The sequence below is a fragment of the Nelumbo nucifera genome, chromosome 3, assembly GCF_055504915.1.
Source record: "Nelumbo nucifera cultivar China Antique chromosome 3, China Antique-T2T, whole genome shotgun sequence".
Taxonomy (NCBI): domain Eukaryota; kingdom Viridiplantae; phylum Streptophyta; class Magnoliopsida; order Proteales; family Nelumbonaceae; genus Nelumbo; species Nelumbo nucifera.
This window is the reverse complement of record NC_142651.1, coordinates 46,660,899-46,687,802: the sequence shown is the minus strand read 5'-3', so window position 1 is coordinate 46,687,802 and position 26,904 is coordinate 46,660,899. Positions and strand designations below refer to the sequence as shown.

At 37.4% G+C, this 26,904-nt stretch overlaps 1 protein-coding gene across 4 annotated transcripts; it reads left to right on the top strand.

Annotated features, from left to right (window-relative positions):
• Positions 1–4,907: 4,907 nt before the first annotated feature.
• On the top strand, positions 4,908–23,981 carry HSFA1D (heat shock transcription factor A1D). 4 transcript variants are annotated; one of them, XM_088900667.1, is made up of 4 exons: positions 4,908–5,488; positions 8,652–8,713; positions 10,372–10,766; positions 22,263–23,981. In XM_088900667.1, the coding sequence occupies exons 3-4, from the start codon at positions 10,518–10,520 to the stop codon at positions 23,502–23,504; spliced, it is 1,491 nt and encodes a 496-aa protein (XP_088756793.1). In that variant the 5' UTR covers positions 4,908–5,488; positions 8,652–8,713; positions 10,372–10,517; the 3' UTR covers positions 23,505–23,981. The 4 variants fall into 4 exon arrangements, with proteins under 4 accessions (XP_088756793.1, XP_010276858.1, XP_010276854.1 ...); XM_010278556.3 differs by lacking the exon at positions 8,652–8,713 and adding an exon at positions 7,053–7,136; XM_010278552.3 differs by lacking the exon at positions 8,652–8,713.
• Positions 23,982–26,904: the final 2,923 nt, after the last annotated feature.

Below are 26,904 nucleotides of genomic sequence, written 5' to 3'. Positions count from 1 at the left end.
TAGTGGGGTAGGGAGCTCATGGCACCTTGGGATGCACAGATCACGAAAAGTTACCCCCCCCCCAAAAAAAAAGAAAAGATCACCTAAATTGAACATCAAAGTGCAAAGTTATGGCCTCCTAAAGTTTGCACTTACATTAAATGTACAATTTGTGACCCGATAATCAGGTCGAATAAGCGTGTGATTGAACCATCCAAAGGCCAGGTGATAGTTCGAATGATTCAACTAGCTAGGTCAATGGCGGGTTGAAAACACTAGTATCGGTTTGGATCAATTTTCAATTTAGTCGGTTGGTTCAAAAGATTTAAACTTAAGAATTATAACGATATTATTAAAAATAAATTAAAAAATTAAGATTATAATATAAAATATTTTAAACCAAGAAATATGGGAATTTTCCCACTCTCTTGTATTAAAAAATTATTATATATATGTGTGGCTAGGTCGGTTTGATTTTGATCGATTTACAAATTGCCAAACCAAAACTAACCCGGCCATGTTGGAAAATTGTTGAACCAAAGCCGGCTAGAAATACAGAAAATCGACTAACTCGGCTTGAGTTGGGTCGGATTGGTTGGTTTGATGAACAAGGCCTAGTTGAAATTAATTATTATTTTTTTGTGTTACGCAAAAATTAATAAAATTAGTATATAAATATATAATTATTAATTATTTAAAAAAATAAAATATAAAACAATTATCTACTCTTATATGTTTCTATTATTTAACTCTTGCTTAACAAAGTAGTAATAATAATAATTATAATAATGATATAATATAGATATGGAAATAGATGTTAGTAAAGTAAATTTAATCACATAGGATATTTTAACACCAATTCATGTATTTTACAGATAATTTCCAATATATAAAAGGGGTTTTTAGTGTTCAGTCCACTCCCACAAATCTTATCTCCACCATTCAGTTGGGGCAGGTGCCAGCTTGTAATTGATGCCAATACACGAGCGGGTACTGGTGTTTAAGTGGAGGTGTTTGAAATTTTGAATTGTTGTAGGTCTGCAGTGGAATTCATAATTTTGAGGTGGAGTGCAATCTACTTATCCCTATATAAAAACATAGGTAAATTATAAATAGGTATTGTACTTTAGGGTAGTAACACTTAATGGTCTAAAACTTTTTAATGGAACATTTTAGTACTCTCAACTTTTAAAAATATACATTTAAGTCCAACTTTGTTAAGATTATCATTGCAATGAGGGCAAAATTATGAAAATGACCATGTTTAGATTCTATTTCACTCACTAAACTTATATTTAAAACCCTCTTTATACTTCTTTGAAGCTTTGACTGGTTAGAAAATCACTCTCTATACCAAGGTTAGTTATTCACATTTGATTAGAATCGAACTAGACTCGTTTAGTTTCAACTGTTTCTTTTCTCGATATGAGCTGTTAAACCATTTAAGTGTTGAATCTTGTCTATTCGATTTTTTTTTTGTGATCGGTGATGTGATAGATCAAGTATTGTGTGTTTTATCTAGCTTCTTCTCTGTAAATATTTTCTTCTCCTTCCTTCCTTTAGCCTCTTCCTCTGTATCCTTCTACAAACTTCTTCCCCTCCTTGTTTCTTCTCCTTCCAGTTTTCATCTTTGCTTCCTCAATTCCCATAACTCTTTGTCTCTTCTTCTGTTTTGGTCATGGATAACCTGGATGTGCTCAATGAAGCTTTCATGATGAATGGAAACCTCCCCGGAAATATAGATGTGGTTAACCTTCAACATATATCCTAGAGAATATGAAGGAAATAGTGCAAGGCCTCTATGCGCTATGGAATTTAGGACCTAATCATTTGTTACTAGCTCCCTTTCAACGAGGGCATTTCTGCCTTCATTTCCGTTATGAGGATGATTATGTTAGTTAGGATCAAAGACAATGGTCCATGGACCCTCAATGGTCAATAGATCCTCATGCAACCCTGGTCCCTGGTCAACCACAATATGCTTGGAATCTACAAGAAGTTGAATTATGGGTGCAAATCCCTTATCTACCCTTTGAAACCTCGTCAGAAGATATTGGATGCCCCCTTTTTGAATGCTAGGTCCTACTCAATTAGTGTATGTAGTTCAAAACTATATTCAAGCAAAGGTCACTATTTTAGTAGATAAGCCTCTAAAATCGGATGTTTTGTAAGTATTCACAATTGGATTACGTATCACCATGAAGATCTTCTTTGGATTTGCTACCTCTGTGGTAAAATTAGTCATCTCTTCTGCTGGTGTTCTCAGCCATTACCTCGTACCAATGGTCATTCATTTGAGTAGTTTTTCAGTCATATGGTGATGAACCTTCTAGGTCTTTAGCTCAGAGCTGAACAAAGTATGCATAGATTCTGGAAGAGCCCCCAATTTAGTAGTTTGTTCATATTCTTGTGAATGCTCCTGTCCATCCTACAAATCTTCTTGATGAAGCAATACCTGAGCTGGTTGCCCAAACCCAGATTCGTGAACAAAACTGTGTCCCTTCTACCCCTCAAATAGTGACTCTAACTTCTTATTCTACTCCCACTCCCTTACCCCATGTTCAAGTGTCACCTCAAACTTTCCAATTAGCGGTTGCTACTCAATCCATCCTCAATCGGCTGATGGATGACCAATTGGGCCCCTCCTCCTTGTCTCGAGGGAAGAGACCCCACTTGGATCTCTTGTCAGGTCTATAAGTAGAGAATGATACTCCTAATCTCCCAATTTTTGATAGACCTGAATTGTCATATTCTAGTCTTCCATTGGAACTAATTGTCACTATTGATCACATAAAATTCAAGGAATTTGTTCAAGAACTCGATGGAAGGCATAAGGTGAGTATTGTTTCTTTGGCTTTTTATATTCATTTTTTATTCCAGTGGGCGGTGGTGACTTGCCCTCAACAGCCACACCACCGCCAATGATCATAATGAGCTGGAACTGTCGTGGGGCTGCTCGCCCCAAGGCAATTCAAGGCCTAAGGGATTTTGCTCACCGTTTTAATCTTGATTTTATTTTTCAAGTAAACTAAAATCCCTAACAATGAAATAAATAGTTTGGCTAATCAACTTCGCCATTCTAATTCCTATATGATTCCTCCTAAAGGGAGAGTCGGAAGATTAGTTGTTATTTGGAAAACTGGTATCCAGGCCTCAATCTTTTTGGTTCATCCAAGGTATGTCTTCCTGAAAATCAACTCAGATTCTTATTCTTGGTTAATTGGCTTTATTTATGGTCCTTACATTATAAGTTGGGCAAACTTAAATTCTTGGCTAGAAACTATAAGTCTACCTTTTGTATTAATTGGTGATGTTGATGAAGCAGCATAGGTGGAAACTTTAGACCCTTCTACTTCTGCTTCGAACCCTCTCATTTCCAAGCAATATAGGAACTTAATTATAGAACTAAACCTTGTGGAGCTAAACATTCAGGGAGGGGGTATAGCTTGGACTAATAAACGAAGTAAAGGGCATATTCAATGAACTCTTAATAGGGTTGTTGCTTCTCCAGACTGGTTAAACTGGTATCCACATGCTTCTATGTCCTTAGGTACTAGATGGGGATCAAATCATCATCCTTTAATTTTGAATATAAACCCTCATATTCTAAATCTGCCCAAAATGTTTCATTTTTATGAGATGTGGTTATCTGACAATTCTTGTAAATCTGTAATGGAGGATGGATGGAATCTGATTAATGGACACTCAGCTTATCGGATAACCCTTCGTCTAGATAGGATTAAGAAATACCTAATTCAATGGAGGAAGACTTCTTTTCTTGAACCTAGAGAGAAACTAAAAATGTTGGAGGACCAAATTAAATAGAAGAAGCTGAAACTGAGGACTCTCATAGATTGAATAGCCTTTAGAAAGAATATGAGAAGACGATAACACAAATTGAAAGCTTTTAATGACAAAAATCTTATCAAACTTGGCTGCATTTGGGTGACAAGAATACAAAATTTTTTCATAGGAGTACTCTCTTTAGACAAAAAATAAATTATATTGATGGCATTAAAGATTGTGAGCACTCGATTTTTGCTCGGTCCTCTGTCTAAACCCCCAACTCACTCTCGAACACCGATTAAACCATTCCGACACTACCGATATCCAAAGAATCCAAAGAACCCAAATCTCAACCCCAAATCCCCAAGATCCATAAATGGACCCACCTAATACCCTTAACCAGATTACCAAAATCATCCCCATTCCAAATTACCAAAAAACCCCTGAACCAAATTCCAAAAATACCATTGACCAAATGCCCAAAATACCCTAGACCAGATTATCAAAATTACCCTCCTTCCAAATTACCAAAATACCCCTTGACTAAATGCTAAAAATACCCTTGACCAAATTACCAAAAGTACCCTCACACCAAATTTCCAAAATACCCTTGACCAAGTTACCAAAACTACATTCTTTCCAAATTACCAAAATACCCCTGACCTGGTTCCCAAATTACCCCTTCTTCTAAATTCCCGAAATACCCTCATTGGACCAATTACCAAAATACCCCTAACTTAATTCCCAAATGACCCCTTTTCAAATCTCCCAAAATACCCCTTGACCAAATTCCTAAAATACCCTCCATTCCAAATTCTCGAATTGCCCTTTTAACCAAATTTACCAAAATGCCCTTATTCACCAAATTTACCCAATTATCCTTCCTAATCAACCCCTTCAAACCCCAAATCACCAAATTACCTCAAAACTACCTGATTACCCTTTTATCCCAAATTACCAATTTACCCCACAAACCTCAAATTACAATAATACCCTTCATGAACCCAAGCACCACTCTAAATGGGTCCTTTCAAACCTTAATTGTCAAGTCACCCCAAACCCCCCATTCACTTTGAAGTTTCTTTGAGAATCCCCTCACTCCTATTATAAATAGAAGGCACCCATCCCAAAAAAAAAAGGGGTTGGAGGAGAGGATCTTGGAAAAGAGGCTCTCTCGTTGTTTTGTTTTTGGGAAGGCTGGAAGGTGGTCGAGATACGAGTTCAGAGATAAAGTTTCGAGAAAGAGGGGCTCAAAGAGAAAAGAGTCATCTTGCTAGGATAAGTCGAGAGAGAAAGGGGTTGGGCAAGAAGAGTTTGAAGAGAGGTAAAAGGGTAGAAGGGTTCGTTGTCTTCAACCCTACGGCAACTACATAGTGGCGACGGTGGGTGGTGAGCTCGGAATTCCCCTAGTGTTCTCTCTTTCCCCGTCTCTCATTCTTTTCCCCTCTCTCTCCTTTTCTCTTCTCTTTTGTTAGTTCCCCTTTGCATCCCTCCGACCCACAGACCACACTTTGAGTTGCAGCGGCGGGTTTGAACCTACCAGCAACAACGACTCACATCTTGCATCTCATTCTCACAAAATCATTTTCCCCCCTAGCACCATCAATTCAATCAAAAATTGCAATTTGATGTAGTTATTAGGCGACTAAATCTTCATTCATCTGGCTTCTATTTCGGTGACACCATTAGCAACATTCACCCCTTATTCATAGGCTACATAGAGGTAAAATCCTTACTTCACTTTTTGTGTTAGATTCATAGTTTATTTTTTTGGAAGCATTTATTTCCTTTTAATCGTTGAAAGCTTTTTATTGTATTTGCGCTTGTTTGCTTCACTCTTTTGAGTTTGGGAGCACCTGCTCTCTCCTTTGCTTGGTGGAAGTGGCGATTTCGTCCTCTCAATCTCCTCTGACCATTCAGCTGATTCTGAAAGTGGGGTTCCTGATAAAAAGGGGTAAGGATAGATTTTCTCACCTCTTTGCTCAAGTCCCTGCATCCAAAAGGGGTTTGGTCTAGAGGAGGAAAGAGATTATTTCAGCCACCTCACATTTTCAAGCTAGTGAAGGCAGGTTCTCTATCCGATATGTTGTTTTTTTAAATAAAAATCAGAGAAGGGAAACTAGCATTCACACTGACATGAGAGAGGGGTGTCTAACCCCTTCCCTCTCTCTTTTTCAACTTACCCAGATCAGCCTTGTCCTGGTTGATTGATGTGGAGTCACTATAAATGCAAAATATTTTGCGAAATCTAATCCCGGGAGGCCCATGATTCCTAGTTATGTATCCTAATGGGTGACAACTCCATCTCTTCGGCCATGAAGTGAACTACTGGGGGATTTTTCTCGACGTTCACAAGGAATGACAAAATAATTGGATATCCTCTCACAAAGACCTTGCTCAAATTTTTGTAGAGTACTTTTCAAATCTGTACATGTCTCGGGATCCATAAGAAATTGAGGATTTATCCCATCTCATTAATACTATTGTTACTAAGGAGGAAAATACTATGCTAATGACAATTCCCTCCGAAGAAGAAGTAAAATTAACACTTTTTAGCATTGGGAGTCTAAAATCTTTGGGTCCGGATAGAATGCCAGTTCTAGTTTTTAAGGAATGTTGGGACATGATGGGATTGAAAATTGTGCAGGTAGTTCAGGATTTCTTTATCACTAAAAAACTACTTAGGAGGCCCAGTCATACTTTTATCTATTTAATTCTGAAAAAAGTATACTATAAGAAAATACAAGGCTATAGACCTATTAGTTTATGTAATGTCCTTTATAAAATTATAGCAAAATTGATAGCTACTAGGCTTCATACTCTACTAGATAAATGTATTGCTCCTAATCAAGCAGCTTTTGTCCCTAGACGTCAAATGGTAGACAATTCCATTATTACACATGAGATGTTCCACTTCCTTAAACATAAAAAACGAGGTACGGGCTATGTAGCTTTAAAGTTAGATATGTCTAAAGCCTATGACTGTCTAGAATGTGGTTTCCTATTAAAAATATTATCTCTCCTTGGGTTTTCTGAAGCATTCTGTCAGCTAATAAAAGAATGTATTTCCATAGTTTCCTTTCAGTCTTAATTAATGGTACCTTGGAAGGACACTTTTGTCCTACCAGAGGCTTACGTCAAGGAGACCCTCTTTCTTCCTATTTGTTCATTTTTTCCATGAAGGGTCTGTCTTGTTTGATTTCACATGCTGAGCAGGAAGGAAAATTACAAGGTATATATTAAAATAAATAACTCTTCTCCTTCCATTTCCCATTTATTTTTTGCAGATGATATTATGCTATTTCTTCGAGCCCATAGAGAAGAGTTGGATAATTTGAAACAGATTCTTCTTCAATATCAATCAACTCCAGGTTAGCTGGTAAACTTTGAAAAATTAGGCCTTTTTGTAATAAGAATATTCATCCAAGACATTAAAGAATGATTAGGTGGCAACTACACATAGGCCCTCTTAATTCCAGCTGCACATAGGCCCTCAAATTTAAATAATGCCTTGGAAAACCTCAAATCCAAATTAAATAAGTAGAGAGCTTCTGCTATTAGCCAAGCAGGAAAGAAAATTTTAATTCAATAAGTTCTCCAAGCTGACCCTCTCAATTTTATGAGCCTTATACACTATCCCCAAAAAACTATTAATAGTATGGAGAAAATTATTAAAGAGTTCTGGTGGGGGGTTTCTAACTCTCGGAGTCATCCTTATCGTTGCTGCTCTTGGAATAAACTTACTTTGCCAAAGGCCTTTGGAGGTTTAGGCTTGAAACATCTGAAATTGGTAAACCTGGCCCTTCTTAAGAAAATTGGTTGGCAATATCTGAATGAGCAACATAAATTATGGGCCCAAATTTGGAAATTAAAATATTTAAAACACTGCACTCATATTCCTTATTCAATAGCTCCTTCAATCTCCTTTTATTGGAAATACATAGCCCTAGAGATTAGGGAACTAGCTTATGAATGTAGTTATCTAGTGAATGAAACTTCCTCTTTTTATTTGGACCAAGTGCCTTGGATTCATTCCAATAATGATTTCTCTTGGATTCCTTTTCTTTTAACCCCTAATCTTAAGAATCTAAGAATTTCAACCCTCCTCTCCTCAGGACAGTGGAATGAAACACTCATTAATTCTTTGTTCACCACCAGGGAAGCCAATAAAATCCTTAGAACTCCAATCTTTCCCTCAAACAATGATATTACTTGGATTTGGACTGTTCATAACTTAGGTAAGTTTTCAATTAAAGAGGAATATAAAAGGAACCAACAACAATATTTGAGAGCTATTCCCCCCGAATTAAAATTTTGCTTGAATAGAATCTAGGAACTCAATATTCCTCCTCGATTTCAGTTGTTTTTCTGGAGAGTAATCAATAATTTTATTCCTATAAAAGACATGCTTTTCTTTGATCCACAAGATAAAATCTGTGCTTTATGTAATGAAGCAGTAGAATCCTTTTCTCATTTGTTTATTGATTGTCAATTTGCACAAGCTATTTTCTTTGTAGAACCCGAGAACCTAAATCTCAAGAATGTATATCAAGGATCTTGGATGTCATGTGTAAATACTTTATCTACTTTAATTGTAGACAATCAATTATTGTTGCAAATCTTAGGATGGATTGCTATTGCTTGTTACTATATCTAGTATGCCCGAAATGAGAAATGTTTCATGAACTGACAAATTCTTCCTCAAAATCTCATTAATATTATAAATCAAAGTGCCTAGAATGCTTCAGTTCCTCAAAATGGCTCTCATGGATTGCATCTCTATCACAAAAGTTTGCGCTTTCTGTTACCCATTCTACTGATTTAATTATCTTCACTGGGAAAGTAACTGATTCCTTATTCAGTTTTGGAATTATCATTTTATCAAGGAATCTATCCTGCTTGAAAATTCTAAGGGGAAGAGCATTCAATGTTGCTTCTACTGATCAAGGTGAACTATTTGTTATTATGCAGGCTTTAATAGAAATTTAGAATTGGAATTGTGGAGATATAGTATGTGTTTGGTTCTGTGGGCGTTTATGGATAGGCCGTTTATTTGTACTTTTTCACTTTAAATGTTTCATGTTTTTGTTGTTTGGTTGGACTTTATTTTAAATGTTTTTTACTCTCCACCTCAGATTAATACCCATTAAAGTGTGCCACATCAGTATTTGGTTTCAAGAAACAATGGGGTGTTGGAGGAAACAAGAATTTGACGTTTCCCCAAATGCTCTAGTCACAAAAACCAAAACGTTTCAGTTTTCTACCATTTATTTGATAAACGGTGAAACCAAACAGTTGTTTCATTTTGCTTCATATGCAATATGCCTATGTGACACTGATGTGGTGTCATTTTTTCAATAAACGCCCACGAAAACAAACACAACCATAGATGCACAAACGGTTGTATGGACTTTACAAGAAAAAAGTATACTTCCCTGGTCTTGCTAGGGGTGCAACCTGGGTGGGCCCAGCCTGAGCCTGAACCAGCCCAAGCCAGAATTTTACATGAGCTGGGCTTGGATTTTCAGTCCTTAGGATGGGCTCGGGCCCAAGAATTTGAGTTTTTTTTTTTTTTTTTTTTTTTCGGGCCGAGCTTAGGCTTAGCCCTTAGGTAGCCCAAACCAGACCTGAGCCTGATATATATATATATATACATACATACATACATACATACATATTTGTATAAATACATTTATATGTGTGTAATTTTAGAGTGAATTTATTGACCAACCCCAGCCCGACCCGGGCCCAAACCCAACCTAAGTGCTTCAAATACATGATGGGTTAGGCTCGGATTAGAAAAATCAGGCTTAACCCTAGGCTCAGGCCTTGAGCCCAAATTTTAAGACTGAGCCTGGGTTGACCATAAACCCAGCCCAACCCAACCCACTCGACTTGCACCCCTAGGTCTTGCCATTGGATTTTGTTAAAAACCAGAAATTTAATTACAAACTTTAAAATGTTAAGTTTCATTTTGTTCATCGAACTTATAATACCAGTCCATAAGTGTTCCAAATGACTAAATCTCACTCCCAAAATCTTTTTTCTATGTATTGAGTATCCTATTGGGACTCCGAGGGTGAAATGACTTTTGTAAATATTTCAGTTATCTACTGTAGTAGAGTGTATAATTTTAGAAGTCAAAGCCCTTTTTAAACGTCACTACCCCAAATTACATGACCCATATATATTCCAAAAACATCTTGGAAGGCATTTTCGTTATTTGGGAGAACGTGAGGGAGCAATTATTCTCTTGAATTTACACAAAACTCGACGCCGTCACGACTTTCTCAAGCACCGTCGACCGGTTCGTGTCCGTTTCCTCCGTCGTCTCCCATCTCTCTCTCTCTCTCTTCCACTAATAAAAACCCCCTAATAAAATCACTTTCACCTCCGTCTCTAAGCAGTCTTCCCTCCTCCACCCCCCCTATCCAGGCATTGACTGTACAATGGCATCCATCGGGCAATTTAGGGTTTCTCTTCATTTTCCCACTATTTCTCCAATTAAACGCTCTCTTCAGTCAGGACCCTTTAATTCGCTTCCAATAACCCTATATTCCCTTCGAGATCGAACCTAATCCTCCTATCTCTGCTTTTTCTCAGCAGTTGTTACAGTAACGGCGCCATTTCAACTCGTTTAAACCTCTATTTCCTGTGTAAGGAAGTTGTCTCGGAAGTTGATAATACTCCCTCTTCTCCTAAGTTTTTTTATCGGCTGTTCGATGCTTGTCGTTGTTTAAATTTACGGCGGCATGGATGGGGTTCAGAGCACAACGACGATTTCAAGCTCGAGCTCGATTTCGAATGCGAATGCTCCGCCCCCGTTCCTGAGCAAGACCTATGACATGGTTGATGATCCCTCGACGAATTCGATCGTGTCCTGGAGCCCTAGCAACAACAGCTTTGTCGTCTGGAACCCGCCGGAGTTCGCAAGGGATCTGCTGCCCAAGTATTTCAAGCACAATAACTTCTCCAGTTTCGTCAGACAGTTGAACACATACGTACGCCTTTCCCTCCTTGAGCTTATTGAAGTTCTTTTTCCTCTTATTATTACTGTTATAATAATGTTTTGAACCAGAGGGAATATCAGCTAATAAAAAAAGATGTCGGGTTCTTATCTATTTTCTGGCTTCTATTTTTGTTCTTAATGTGAAGCATGATAAATTTTTACACTCTTATATTAGCAGTGCACATAAGTGTGAGATCATGAGGCCTCTTGAAAGTAGCAAGGTTATCCAATCTATTGAGTTTCTTCAGTTTCCATTGAAGCATAATGGTTCAATTTTGTTGGTGAAGGCAGAGGAACACTTGCGTATCCTGCTTTTTTTTCTGTATTTTTTCGTCATAACTTTTTTGTTGACGTTTTTTTTTTTTTGTGATGGATCTTGTTGGTGACGTATTACAACTAAACTAATGAACATTCGATCCATTCTTTTGCCCTAGATAACATTTGGTCGATAGATTTTGTTCAATGGAACACAGTGGCTAAAAGTTTGAAAAGTTAATTACTGGCGAGCTTTCTAAATCGACAAGTGACTGATCAGAGTTAATATGATTTGATTGGTCCGGGTTACCATTCTATCTGGTATACTTGCCAACAATAAGTACTGGATCCAAGTCTTAGAATTTTTTTTATTGGTATGTGGTGATATGCCCAAATCCTCCGTAGGGGCTGTTGAGTAGTGCAGCACCATGCTAATAACCCTCTCCCCAAATTTGGTGATAGGGCGAATCAAATCTGCGTTTTTTCTGGAACAAACCAGCTAATGCACCAACTGAGCCACCCCTCAGTTGGCAAGTCATAGAAATTATTAATCTATGTGTTCTTCCTTCTAGATTACGGGTCTGTTAATTTTTTAGGTTATGGATGTTGGCATTTTATACATGATCTTACTATTCTATTTCATGTTCCTCCATCAAGAATTACTAGATCCAAGTTTTAGAGATTCTTAACTATTTGGTTGGTGTCATTGCTTATAGATTATAGATTATATATCTTTATTTGCCTATGTTTAGCCTTAAAACCCATTACTAGATTATGGCTGTTCACACTTAATCTAGAATGCTAATGGATTTGAAAAATCATGGAGCAGAATGTTGGGCCGTCATTTCTTTATTCTTGGGTCCAGGAGTAGGGGATTCTATCAGGGATTATTTGCTTGTTGCACTACAAGGGGTACAGATTGCAAATGAGTTGAATATGGCACATCTGGAGGTCGAGGGGGGACAAAAAAGTGATGCAAATTTAAATTGCTTATTTGAAATTAGGGGTGAGCAAATGGGTTGGTTGTACAAGTACCAAGAAAAAATGGGTTGGTTCCACTCAGAGCAAATTGGAACCGACCTCAAATTGGCCTTGGCAAGGATGGTTCCAATCAGTTCTTGGGTATGATTTGGTTCTAGATGGTTTTGTGAGTGAGTTGAAGGTGTTGTAGGAAGCTTAAATTGCGAATAAATCCTATTTATTGCATGTTACTAAAATTTTTTCAAGATTGAAAGAGGGCCTGGTTGGGGCTGGTCGTCCAACAACAAGTTGAAGAGAGTTTATAAGAAAAATGGATCACAATTCAAGGGTTTGATTGAGATGGTTGAGAGGAGAGGTTCCGAGACTCAAGCGTTAGATGGGGCAGTGACTCATTTGTTAGTTGCATATGAGAAAAATGTTAGAGCTAATTGATGGGTCAGAGGTTATTGAAAAGGAGGGGGGAGGCGGGAAGAGAAGAAACCTGATGAGGTTATTTCAGATAGCAAAGAAGAAAAGGGAGGATTAGTGGAGATCGAGAATTTGGCCGCTAGAGATGTCAGAGTTGGCATTTGGCAAGAGTTTAGGTTTGTTCTTTTGAAGGGAGCTTTTGTTATTGATAAAAAAAAGGAGCAAGTGGGAGGAGAGATTAAAGAAGACCATAGTAGGGGAGGCCAGAAGGAGGAGAGGCATGGAACGAGGAAGGAGATGGGCAGGAAGAAGATGATTAAGGTGTTGGCGAGTTGGCAAATGGCAACATGCATCTGTTTGTTAATTTGTGGTTCCAGAGCTATAGGAAGAAGATTAATTTATCAAGAAGAGCTTTGGAGTGTGTGTGTGTGTGTTTTCATTTTAGATTGTTGAAATTTTGATGTGATTGGGTAGTGTTGATGTGGGTGTTGCCTTAACACTTGTTGTTGATTATATTCATCTTTTTATTTTAATGAATATTTTTCTTTCTACTTATAAAAAACAAAGGGTCAGGTTCCAGATTCTTGGAACTGACCCCCACCTAGGCTGGTGTCAAGGTTTGGGGGTTTACCCTACTCGAACTAACCAGAGAACCAACCTTGTGTGAAGTTGGACTATGGATTAGTAATGATTATGTGATATTATTTAGGTTGTTTATGGATCATGTTTTATTTCTTTGAGATTGAATGATTATAAATTTGAAAGGGAAAAATATAAAAAACAACATAATATTATTTAGGGGGTGTTCACGGTCCAGTTTGGAGAAGATCTCAGACCAAACCGGTAAACTACGGTTTGAGAAGTTTCCAAACTGAACCAAACCGTTTTGGTATAGAAACCAAACCAGACCAAACCATTTTATTATGGTTTGGTGCGGTTTCTAATACAGTTTGGGGACTTGGACCATTCTATGATTCTATTGGGCTTAATCCAATTAGAAAGCCCAAATAGCTTCCCTAAAAATTAAAAATTAAAACTTATTTTATTATTTTATTATAAAATAAAGAGTTTATTATATACTTATAATTTTATGCATTCAATTTAGATATATTATACAATATTTATACATCATATATTCATATATATTTATAATTTACATTATATATATATAATTTCGGTTTACAGTTTATGGTTTGGTTTGGTTTATGAAATCCAATGAACCAAACCAAAACCGTAAACCATAATTTAGAAAACTACCAAACTGAACCAAACCGTTTTTAGGTGTAAACCGAACCAAAGCGCAATTTTAGTTCGGTTCGGTTTTATGGTTTGAACCATATAATGAACACCCCTATTATTATTTTTAAAAGAATAGGTTCCATGGGTAGTCCCTGGAACTGACCATAAAATCACCAAGACCAGAACCTGACCTTTAAACCAATCTTGACAGGGTAGGTTCTGGTTCCAAAAATCTGGAACCGATCCCTACAGGGTAGGTTCCTGGTTCTGCCTTGGAACCAAACCAAGCCAACCCATGCTTGCCCCTACTCGAAATGTGAGTTTTAGGATACATTGGGTTAAGAGATAAGCTAATGTGATGGCTGATGCTTTAGCTAAGCAAGGGGTAAATAGGGATCAGTTGGTTTGGGCATATGCAGAGAAGGTCATCTTTAGCACCTGTAAGAAGTGATCTATTACAAGATGAAGGGGCTAGAAGATCTAGGAGCAGCAGACCAAAAAGGGCATGAGCTGAAGTGGTAAGAAATGATCTAAGGGAAATTATCAAGAAAATGATAAGGGCCCATGGTTAACCAATGGAAATGGATCTGAATAGAACAGAATAACAGAAGAGGATTCATATAGCCAATCCCATATAGTTTGGACAAGATGTACATGATGATGGTGGTGGATGTTGAAATTTTATGCATGGCCATTCCTTTTCATATTCCTGCTAATAAGAAATATAAGATCCAACTATTCAAGTTATATGGATTCTTAGGCTATTATATTTGGTGCCATTGCTTCTGGATTATAGATCTGTACTATATATTGCTTGAGGCCTGCAAATTATAGTTTTCTGCCTCTAATAAGTCTATTTAGTATTTATATCCATTAATCATTATTGAATTCCATTTGGTTTGCTATGCATACATTTTGCAGAAACATTTGATATTTTACATTGTAGGTAACAATACCCTGGACATGGTAAGTCAATGTTGGCTTATAGGCCCCTATGAGTTCAAGCTCCACTATATTTACGTTCTTTTGTTTTAAGACATTTTTCATTGTGGAATTATTTTTCTGGTATATATTTTATGACCAGAGATCTATGTATTTGTATTCCCTGTTAAGGTTGTTAAATATGCTTGACAGGCATTAGCACTTCACTACATTCAGGAACTTACATTGGCAACTGACCAAGCAGGGTGAGCTTTCTCGTTGTATGATGCCAAAAGGTTCCACACAACAGATGTGGTCATTATTGTGGCCGTTGGTCCAGGGACCATTTCAACTTCTTACATTAGCATCAACCTAAAACCTATATCATTTGAGGAATTACCCAATCACCTTTATGTGATCAGCCTTCTGTGGACTGGATAATAACCAAGTAACAATTAATTTTGACCTAAGAATGTTGCTGTCAAATGGAAAATATGGATTAATAATTATCCCATCTTTGGGCTGTAACTCGCTTAGGCGTAAATTGAGCTCATGGATGGTGCAGATTGGCATCCAGTTTGCCTATGTTGCCATGGTATCTTCTGTGTTTAGCATAAGTGCCATGCTTGTCCTTCCTGTACTTATATTTCACTTGTGTATCACTTATACAGAACAAGTTGCATAAATATAAATGTGAATTGCAGGTAAAAGCAATGTCTTTCCTCCCTCTACCAGTGTTATTAATCCTTCCTGCTTTGAAGAAGAATATGGTTTCTTCCCCTTTTAATTAAACCATTTGGACGTTAATGTGTTATGTCCGCCTGAAGGTATTCTGTTGTTTGGTACAGCCCCATGAATAGCGGACATTATTTATTTATTTTTGATAAATAACCATGGTAGTTTCATTAAAAAACCTCCATACTACCCCAAAAAGAGTAGCAGACCAATGAAATACAAGTCCATTTGGTTCAGAAATGTAACAATTGGATTGCAATAATTCATGGCCCAAGTTCACCTCATTCCAGCCTTTCCCTGACAGCACCCAATTTTGCTAATGCATCTGCCAAGCCATTAGCATTCTCAGGAACCTATTTGAATGAGCTATTGAAATTGCTGCCTTGCTTAAGTGGAGATAGGATTGGCTGAATGCAGTAGCTGTTCAGCAGGCTGTGGAACCAATAATAACACTCCACATTAGTCATAAAATACATGGGGCCCACAACCATTCAATCTCTCACTGTGGGCCCCATGTATTTTATCACTGGCGTGGGGCGGTATCATTGGTTCCACAGCCTGCCATACAGCTAATGCATTCAGCTAATCTGAATTAGCTTAAGTGTCCCCCTTATTAAAGGCCTAACTTCCCAAGGGATTTTAGCATAAAGACAATCACCCTCTGCCTCCATTTCACTCCATCAGTCCATCCTTTAATTGAAGCCATTTTCAATCCTTGGAACAAAGCCAGCAGTTCTGCTTTAAGGAGTTACTAATACACAATGGTCCTAAGAAACTGAGAAGAGTGGTGCTGTTGTGATCTTTGATCACCCCACCTATGTCTGACACTCTCCGACATATTTCCAGATTGGCAAGACTACATCCTTCAAAATTGAGCCTCAGCCTTCCTTTTCCTGGTGCTTCCAATTGATCATTTCTTTGCTGTCTTGTGCTGTGGAATCTGGCAACTATTTATCATCCCCTCAGCATTATCATTCATACTCACCTCTTTAAATTCATCACACACTAAGGTCCAATGATTAGTTCTTGCATAGTGAGTTCAATAAAGAGACTAACCCCAATTTCGTTTTCTTCAAAAGCTCTTGAATTTCAACCAAATATACACACACAGCTGCACAGTCTGGGAAGGGTGATGGGTCTCTTCTGTTGTTTTTGTTGGGTGATATCTTATCACCTCCTCCTGTATTATCTTTTCTTCTCTTTGAATAAAATTTCTTTTTTAACTTATTACCAAAAAATGTTCACTGACATCATATTGTTTGCCTTCTTGTGTGATAACTGATAAGACTGGGGGGTTGTCATGGAGATAATACCAAAACACTACCAAGGGCCATCCAGTCACTACTAAAGATGGATAAAAAGTTGTTTCAAACCTGCATAGAATATTGACACTCAATAAAAGATGGTTAGTGTTTTCTCCACTCCTTAGGCAAAGAAGACACATGGGGAAAAAGGTACCAAGATTTCCGTTTATTTTGGAGTCTCTCACATGTGTTAATGGCCTGGTTTGCCATCTCCTAACAGAAAACCTTCACCTTAGATGGGCTATTCCATGATCAGTATTCTATTTTTCCCATTAACTTCTGTCCCTTGTAATGGTAGTCAACCATTATTTAAATCTTCATGTATAGGATTCCTAGATTATTTGGCTATCCCAATTCCCATATCACCTTTGCTAACTGCATACCAACAAGTGTGAGTGCTTGCTTTAACATTCTAGACAGTGCTGTATTTTTGGCCGTTTGATTTCCTTCTTTTGAGGCTAACATCTTTAGGTGATAAGGTCAAAATATGACAATTTCAAGTTTTTTTTTTAATCACATGTCCAAAGCATGACTATGACAGAAATGCAAATATGTGATGGATGAGTGTGAAAACTAGGAACGGCAGGATAAAAAATGAATTCATTTGAAGGAACCTAGGAGCATATCCAATAGGTGATAAAGTGAGGGAAAGTAGATTAAGATGGTTTGGTTACATAGAAGACCATCTACAGCACTTCTGAGAAGAAATGCTCTGTTACAAGTTGAAGGGGCTAGAAAAGGTAGTAGCAGCAGACGGCCTATAAAAAAAGCTAGTGTCAGATGAATAAAGAAATGGGTTGAAGTAGTAAGAAATTGTTTAAGGGCTTGTAGTTTAACTATGGATAAGGCATTGAACAGAACAGAATGGTGAGACATGATTCATGTAACCAACCCCATATAGTAAGGTAAAGGGCCTAAAGGCTTAGATGATGATGTTGATGATCACTAGTAGGGTTCTAAGGTGTTCATGACTTTGGGGATGCAGAAAACCAAGGAAATGGGAACTGTAAGGCTGATTGTTGGAGGTGATTCTAGAGCGGTTATCAGTTGATTTTTGGAGGAGAAAGTTGCTTGGTGCTACAGGAGCGAATTCAGGCAGTTTATGTGTTTCTTGAAGGATATGCAGTTGGGAATTAAGTGGGTACAAAGATCAGCAAATGGCTTGGCTGATAGTTTGACAAAGAAGGGAGTTAATAGACAATCTCTTTTTTGGGCTGTGATGTAATGTGTTTTTGGGTGGGGGAAAGTTAAGGCTTGGCTGATGGTTTGGTAAGGCGGAGAGTTAATAGACAATCTCTTTTTTGGGCTGTGTGATGTGATGTGTTTTTGGGTGGGGGGAAGTTAAGGCTGTATTTTTTTCCTCTTTCTTTGTACTCACAACCCCTTGTTGCACCTTTTCTAATTAATGAATTATTTTTTTTGATAAATAATTGATGAATGAAATTTTCATTTGTGTTGCTGATAAAAAAAGATGTTCATGCTTTTGAGTTTCAAAGTTTCTTCAAGTCTGAGGAGCCTTGTATATTGTATTACTTCTTGGAATTTAATGATTGGAATGTCTTTAATTTGTTGGTTCACATGATTTGGCAATATTTGCTTTTTCAATGTTGAGAGATATATTGTATTTGGGTTGTTGGAGATTACAAGGGTATATTTGTAATATTGATAAGTTATGGAGACCTATATGTATTTATGGGAGAAAGAGGGGCTTATGTATAATTCTAATATTAATATGATCTTTGCTTATTTAAGCTAGCGAGTGTGTGAGATTAGGGTTTGAGGAGAGAGCAATATTTTGTTGTGAGTCGAGAGATCATCCATGTATCTCTTGTTTTCATAGTGGATATTTTTCCCTCTCTTCTTGTGGCGTTTTTTCAATAAACACCCACGGAACCAAACATAGCCTAAATCTTGGTGTTCTCTCTATTTCTTCTTATTTTATCCTTGATTTGCTTTTCTATTTTATGTTAGTTTGACGTTCAAAAAAGACTATTTGATTTTATCCATTTCACATAAGATATTACCCTCATAAAGATTGAAAAGTGGTGAATAGGGGTGATCATTTTCTGCCTGGCTTGGCTAGACCTGGAAATTCCAGGCTTGGGCCTAGGTTTTTGTGTTCAGCCCTGACTCAGGCCTAGGCCCACATTAGGACTGCAAATTTCAGGGCAGGCCTGGGCCCAATACTTCAGGCCCAGCCCAGCCTGCACATATTTGTAGATAATAATTACATATGCATGTATGTTATTTTCTCATATTTTGTATTCTATATAAATATTATAATATAACACCTATATATAATACATATTATATATTATCTTATATGTTACATTATGTGTAAAATAAATTATATATATATATACATATTATAGATGTATAATATAAAATATTATATACATTTAATGTTTTATACATAAAATTTGTAGGGTCAGAATTAGGCCTGGCTCAGTCCAGCCTGGCCTAGGGCCGTGGGCTTGATCATCCCTAGTGGCAAAGGAATTGGATAGCTGGTGAAATGATTGGGTTCAGGTTTAGTTAGGTTGAGTTTATTTTGTTGTGCTTGAACGGGGAGGGGGGGGGGAAGGGGCTAAATTTGTATGATATGAATAACTCAATGTTTTGAAAGAACAAGGTGGAAAAAAAGCACAAAGGCATTCATAAAAAAAAAGGCACAAAGGCCATTTTGCACTTGAGGTGTAAGGCGTAAGGTGAGGCTAGTGCCTTTTTGAAGCAAGGTGCAAAATAAAAAAAGGGAGAAAATGAAAAAATAGTAAACATTCAAAATAAATTAAGAAAATATTAATAGTATTAATTAAAAAAATTCAAACTTTGATTTTAAACCAAATGTTTTAAAAAAGCCTATTAGCTCAAATTTAGATACATAAACATAGCATATAAAACATATCCAAAGTGAAAAAATGCAAAAATAAAATAAAAAATAGTATACAAAACATATTCAAGCATGTCAAACTTTTAATTTCTTTATTTCTTGCTCAATTGCATTATTTCAAATAGTTAATGTGATTTGACATCTTTCATTCCTAATTGTACAACCTACCTTTGTACCGAGCCCCTTGAGGCCAGGGATTAAGAATTTAAGACCATTACATGGACTTGTTTGGGCTTGCTTCAAGGGGCTTGGCTGGGAGTCCGGGGGTGGAACCCCCAGCCCTCTACCATGCTAGAAAAACACCAAAAAGTGCAAAAAATGAAAAAAAGGCACACACACCTGGGCTGAGGCGCAAGGTGCACTAGGTGCATCAAGCTCATGCCTTTTGAAAGTCGTGCACCTAGGACCTAGGGGTAGGGGAGGTGCATTTTAAGTAGGGGTGAAAATGGATCGGACCATGATCCGGTCCAATCCATAATCTGATCCTATTTTGTCAGATTCGGATATCCCTTGTTTGATTTTTGGATTGGATCGGATAATAGATTTGATTAAAAATTGGATCGGATTCGGATCACCCTTATCTAATCTGAAAAAAGCCAATCCTATCATATATATATGTGTTATTTATTTATAAATATGTTTATATTGCATTGTTGTAATTTTTTATATTATTTATTTTTATAGAAACGTGTATATATATGATGAAAATAGTTGAAAAAATTACTTTTTTTTGTTTTTCTTTATATAAACTGTAATATTTTTGCCTTTTAATAATTTATTAAAATTTTCAGAAATTAAATTGGATTGGATGAGATTTGGATATTCGACATCCTTAACAGATTCAGATTTGAATTGATGTTTGTAAGATCCGTTTGGGTTGGATCTACGATTTGTATTATCGGATCAGATTTAGATATACTCAGAATCAAATTCGATCCAATCCATTTGCATCCCTAATTTTAAGGTACACACCTTGCCTGTGTGCCTAGGCATGGCCACTGGAATAACTTATCAAGAAAAATTTTATGGTAGGAATAGTGGACAGGAGGAAATTATTAGATAAGGAAGTAAGTATGGACTTGAAATCCTGTTGCTATTAAAGGTTTTTTTTTTGAAAGGTAAAGTAAGAGATTTATTAAATCAGAAAGAACTCATTACAACAGGAGAGCTAACTACATGTGGCTTACTCAGATCATGGGACATGTTACAGATCCTAAATGGATACAGATCTAAACAATTCAGGAACATTCAAATTTTTAAAATCAGGGGCTACAGACACCCAAGAAATCAGCTTGCTGACCGTCTGCTGCACAATCTCCTCCATGCTCTTAGATTTGTTGCTGAAGACTCTTCTGTTCCTCTCTGACCAAATCACCCACATCAACCGCAGGAATAGTTCTCCAAGTTAAATTTCCTTATTTCATCAGACCTTGAATATTCCAGCAAAGCAGCAGATCTTTAACTGAATTTGGCATGACCCAACAAAGATCAATCACTCCTATAAAGTGGTACCAGACTCTCGAAGAGATAGGACAATGGATAACTCAGGCAATAAGCCACACAAACCACACAACAGAGAAGGGAGCTGAATACCCCTTCTATCCAGGTTGAGTCTTGAGAGACATTAGCACCATAGTCCACACAAGGAAGATAAACTTCGAGGGAGAACAAGATTTCCACACTTGCTGGCAGGGGAACTTAGTAATCCCTGTACTGCTAAGCTTAACAGTCGGAGATTTGACTGAGAAACAGCCATCCCTACTCCAGGACCAGAACTCCATTCATCTTCACCAGAAATATCTATTGACTGCTCCTGCAAAATCTGCAGTAGTTGCATCACTCCATCAATCTCCCAATCAAACAAATCTCTTCTAAACTGAGGATTCCAAGTTACTGTGTTGTTAGAGATCACATAGGACTCCGCCACTGATATTTCTTGGTTAACTGCACAGTGGAAAAGGAGGGGAAAAGCCTCAGCTAAAGGTCTGTCCAAACACCAGCGATCTTTCCAAAACATTTAGGCAGTCATAATATGCCATTGTGCAATCAAATTTATATATGTATATATATAGTGTTAGCATGCAGTTAAATACGAGTAGTAAAGAAATTATAACTAAAGAAGGAAAATCTCCTATACAAAATCCCATAGAAACTCTTGAAATTCTTGGATTGACTAGTTTATTAGCAAAACAAAAAAAGTATTATGCAAGTTGACCATTGGTTTTACTTGTCAACATTAATTGTGGCATAACTACTTGTTATGAAATTAACAGAACTATGCTACGGGATAAAAAGGAAATGTAGATTCTTGTTGCTGGTAAAAAGAGGAAATGTTATGTAGAAGTGCCCTGTGCCTTCAAGAGTCCGTGAAATGCGAGCCTTAGGTGCATGTCTGGCACAACACATCCATTTAGGAGAGTCCCATTCAACACTGGGTTCAACTCTTCACGTTGTTTCTTGGTTCTGTCTTGTTTGTAAAGTTTTGTGCCGCCATTAGACCTGTTCATGGGCCAGGCCAGGCCGGGCTTTGCCTCTACATTAACAGAATATGTTCAGGCCCGAGCCCAAGCCTGACCATCGGAGGGGACCTTTGGAGCTTTCTCAAGGTTTTCAGTTTTAGATTGTAACTGGATCTTATTGATTTTATTAAATGATGGAAGTGAAATACAACTATGCATGGAAAGACACCGAAAACATAGAAAATGCTGATACGAGTCCTTTCTCCTTTCTTGTTCTGCTGGCTTTCTTTGACCAGGGATTCAGGAAGGTTGATCCAGACCGCTGGGAATTTGCAAATGAGGGTTTCCTGAGGGGTCAGAAACACTTGTTGAAAAGTATTAATAGGCGAAAACCCGCCCATGTGCATCACCAACAACCTCAAGGACAGAGTACTTCAGTCGGGGCATGCGTTGAGGTGGGAAAGTTTGGACTTGAGGAAGAGGTTGAGAGACTTAAAAGAGATAAAAATGTACTTATGCAGGAACTGGTTAGACTAAGGCAGCAGCAACAGGCAACTGATCACCAGTTACAGACCATGGGTCAGCGACTTCAGGGAATGGAGCAGCGACAGCAGCAGATGATGTCATTCCTGGCAAAGGCCATGCAAAGCCCTGGATTCCTTGCACAACTGGTCCAACAGCAGAATGATAGCAACCGGTGCATATCTGGGGTCAGTAAGAAAAGGAGACTCCCGAAACAGGAAGAGAACTCTGAGGGTGAGTGTGCTGTAGCTCCTGATGGACAGATTGTAAAGTACCAGCCCTTGATGAGTGAAGCTGCAAAATCAATGCTAAGGCAAATTTTGAAGTTTGATGCATCACCCAGGCTAGAATCTTCAAATGGCAATCCCGACAGTTTCATGATTGATGATATTCCTACACCATCTAACTCATTAGACGGCTCATTTGATGGTGGTGGCTCTTCAAGTAGGACCTCGGGAGTGACACTTTCGGAGGTCCCACCAACATCTGGGCAATCACTTTTGCCTGTGGCCTCAGGGTTTCCAGGTAGTCGTCCCTCAGCTGCCATATCTGAGATCCAGTCTTCTTCTGGCCTAGTAACAGACATGGTTTCAACAACTGAATTTCCAGATTTGAGTGTGCTATCTGGAGTGGAAGAGGGGGGAGCCGTTGCCTCATGCCAGACGGACATGGTTTTGCCTGACCTTCCACAAGTACACGGACTGGTGGGAGAAACAAACATTGTTGATATTCCTGCTGTGAGTTACGTGGAGACTGAAACATGTAATGGAGCATACATAGATCCATTACCTGATTCTGAATTGCTTCCGAGCATAAATGATGTATTCTGGGAACAGTTTCTCAATGTAAGCCCTCTTTCAGGGGACCCAGAGGAGATTGATTCTAGCATACCAGAAGGTATTGTTAAGGAAAAAAAGGAGAATTCAGGAGAGGAAAATGGGTGGGATAAGGCTGAACATATGGATCAGCTCACAGAACAGATGGGGCTACTTACGTCAGATACCAAAGCGGGGTAACCTTTGTGTTTGATGTATTTCCTTCTGGCCCTTGAAATGGTTGACCCATATACACTCATTCTGCTTTCTTCGCTTGCATGGTTCTCTTACTTGAGCGATCAAATGATCAGGCTATAGATAGAATATCTCCATCTTCGTTCTTCTGCACATACAGGGTCCATTTCTAGCCATAAGTTTCATTTCTGTTTTTCTTTCTTGTTATTTTTTCCCTTGTACCCTACCTAAGCTCCCTCGGTTCAACAGAATTAAACGAATGCAATGGTGTAAGGTCTTCCATTAGGTATCCCCTTTGTAGAGACCACAGATGAAGGTACTGCTCTGCGAAGCCATGGAGTTATGCAGTTCTGCCTGTGGGTAGGAAGGTTTAACTTTTAACTGTTTTACATATCCTTTTCTGGGCTTAGGAGCACGGTACACCAATTCATATGTTTATGAACCGACACGTACAATTTTATATTAAATTTACATATTTTTAAATTTATGCATTTTAATTCATAGTAATGGGTTCATGAGTTGCTTGTGCCTAGGCAAAAGACTTGAACATGCTCTCTCTGTTTTCATAAATCGACTTATATGTATTCTTAGTATTATTTAAAGACTTGTGACTTTTTATCCTTCATATTTTTTTACACTTTTAAAATGCATCCTGAATTTTTTAAATTCATGTAGGTGGTTGCCCTAGTTGGTAATTGAGCATACTGGATTGCCTCTAATCAAATGGTTGAAAGTCATGTAATGGTTCAAAATGTATCCTAAATTTTTTGAACTCATGAGGCGTGTGTCTTTTGTTTTAAGTTTTATAAAGCCCAGAAAAATAATACACTAATAAGATGGTTGTGGTTCAAAGTCATTTGATCATGTTTTTGTTTTCTACTGCGAGGGCTCAACCTATGTGGGACTTCTACAGTTCTACGATGCTTGAAGGGCTCTGAATATAATTTCTTTGCTAAGTTAAGGTGACGTTATTGATGATGGGGGCCACCAACCTCGACAACTTTTGCATGGGTCCCCTTCAGAACCAAAAGATGAGGAGCCATCCATTGACTTTTTTTCCCTCCCCGTCACTTCTTCAAACTTTTTAACTAAACCCTAACGGCTCAGCGTGATAACGTTTCAGTTTAATCTTTCTCTGGATTCTCTCCCCTAAACCCAAAAATTTGTTTTCGAGTTGAACTTCCCATTTTCCCCATTTACTGCCTAACTTCTCCCCTTATTTTTACTTTCCAGCTATGGGAACCTCTCTCTCTCTCTCCCTGTGTGTGTTAATAGAATTGGACCGTTGGTCATTTTTTTCTTCTCTCCTCCCACATTTCTTCTTCTTCTTTCTGCCCAAAAGGGTAAAATAGGATTTTTGAAATTTTAAATGACTTCACATGTGCCTTTTCATTGATGAAGGGTATGTTTAGGTCCAGTGTGATCATTTCACAAGGTATATGTAAGTCTTTTTTTGAAAAACTTAGGGCATGTTTAGTCTTTTACCTTAAATTTTAATTGGTTCATGTTTTGATTGCAATGTATGTATTGCATGTGTGTTTATGCCAAGGTTTAAACTTTAAAGTATTGCCAATTAAGGAGTAGCACAGTTGGCATTGGCGTGCTGGATGAAATGTCCCAGCAGTGGTGCAGTTTTGGATTCTGCTATTATCATCTCTGTAAGAAGTAGAATTGTATGATTACTGTTGTTGATGTGATCTAGTACTATTCACTTAACGGCCCTTATGGGGTGTCAGACAATGATTAATACCGAAAAAAAAATTAATTTATTGATATGATATGCAGCTTGTCTCTTATTGTTTACCAAGGCCACCAACATGCAAAATATTGAGAGTAAGGGGATATTAACAGTTGAGATGTTAATGAGGGTGTTTGGAGCCATGTAAATAAATGTTGTCACATGAGTGCCACTTCAACATTTCTCCCATTATGTGAATCCGTACGCATAGGGATTTGCAAAAGTAGGATTCAGTTTATGTGCACGCTTACCGTTAAGAAAACTTCATTTTAGCACCTCTCCCAACGAGTAGACATTTATTCACTATTTTGCTGATGTGGTGCCTAAGTGTCAATAAACAAGTTTATTATTACTTTTCTCGGTTTTCCAAACAAATCAAGTACAAAACGTTTGATCAATAAACTTCCATAGTTCCAAACACATACAATATCTATCCCTTCAAACCTATATTTAAATAACAAATTGAAAAAAAAAGAGTATCAATCAATACATGCATTGTATTTATTTATTTTTTGTATCATGTGTTAATATTTTGAACCTTTGTTTTTCATGGGTCTTTACAATGGGGCAGTCCATTCCCATCCCTTTAACCCCTCCCAACCTTGGTGGCAGCAAGATTTGATTCTGGATCTCTACTACAAGGAGTTAGAGGTCCTACCGATTGAACCACCATTAGTTGGTATTTTGAACCTTGTTTTATATCTTATTTTATGGATAATAATAATTGAACTTTATGGTTTATTGATTGTTTTAATATTTATATATTGATTAGTTTTGTTATTCTATTTAATATTAATAATGGGCATCCATTAGGGGGTGGGAATTTGTGTTCTTGTATCGTGTCAAGGTAAGGGTATTTGGATATATACTCCAATACAAATATGATACAATTAGTTAATCGTGTTAAAATTTTAAATATGAGCATGACCTGTTTATTATTTACTAAATGACACATGCAACTCAAATTAACAAGAAATCAGCACAATTAATTTGTTTAAATTAAACAAAAAATAAATTTAAATAGTAAAATAAATATTCAATAATCCATTACCTAAACAAATCCATAAAAAACATTCAATGCCGTTCTTATCTACCACAATAGCATTTCATTCAAATACACATGCATGATCTAATACTTGAAACTTCAGGTTATAAACATGTAATTTCGAATTAAGTGGATTAACCCAAAATTGACATGTTTATTAATCATGTCAAACAGGTCAGCATTATTTTGATACGGACATAGCTAAGATATACCCAAATGCACTAACTGTGTCGTGTTTGGTGAAAACCCTACATGGAAAGTCCAAAAATTATATTTGGTGAAAACCCAAGCTAAGTACACACAATTTCTGCTAAGAAATCTACATTTTGACAAGTTAGTTTTAATAACTTCTTCAAAACGGCTCTATCATAGCAACTCAGTCAAAGCTGAAGCACTCCCAGACCATCTGTGCAACGCTCTCTTTGAGCTGCCTTGGAGAAGCCATTAAGAGAAGCTTTGCACCAAAGCCATTGTTTTTGAACAAGGGACAGCTACTCTTAACTTTTTTTTTAGCCTTTTCACCAAATATTGCTAATTGCATACCAGGCTACCTGGTGAGTTTGGATTTATTAACTATAATACATAGATGGCCAAACCTAGACTCCTACTTGGGTGGGGCCTAT

Bases quoted from the DNA above. Each gene is read 5' to 3' on its own strand.
- HSFA1D (XM_010278552.3), top strand. From the start codon at position 10,518: ATGGATGGGGTTCAGAGCACAACGACGATTTCAAGCTCGAGCTCGATT. The intron at 10,767-22,262 runs GTACGCCTTTCC...TTCTTTGACCAG, and splicing joins TCAGACAGTTGAACACATAC to GGATTCAGGAAGGTTGATCC.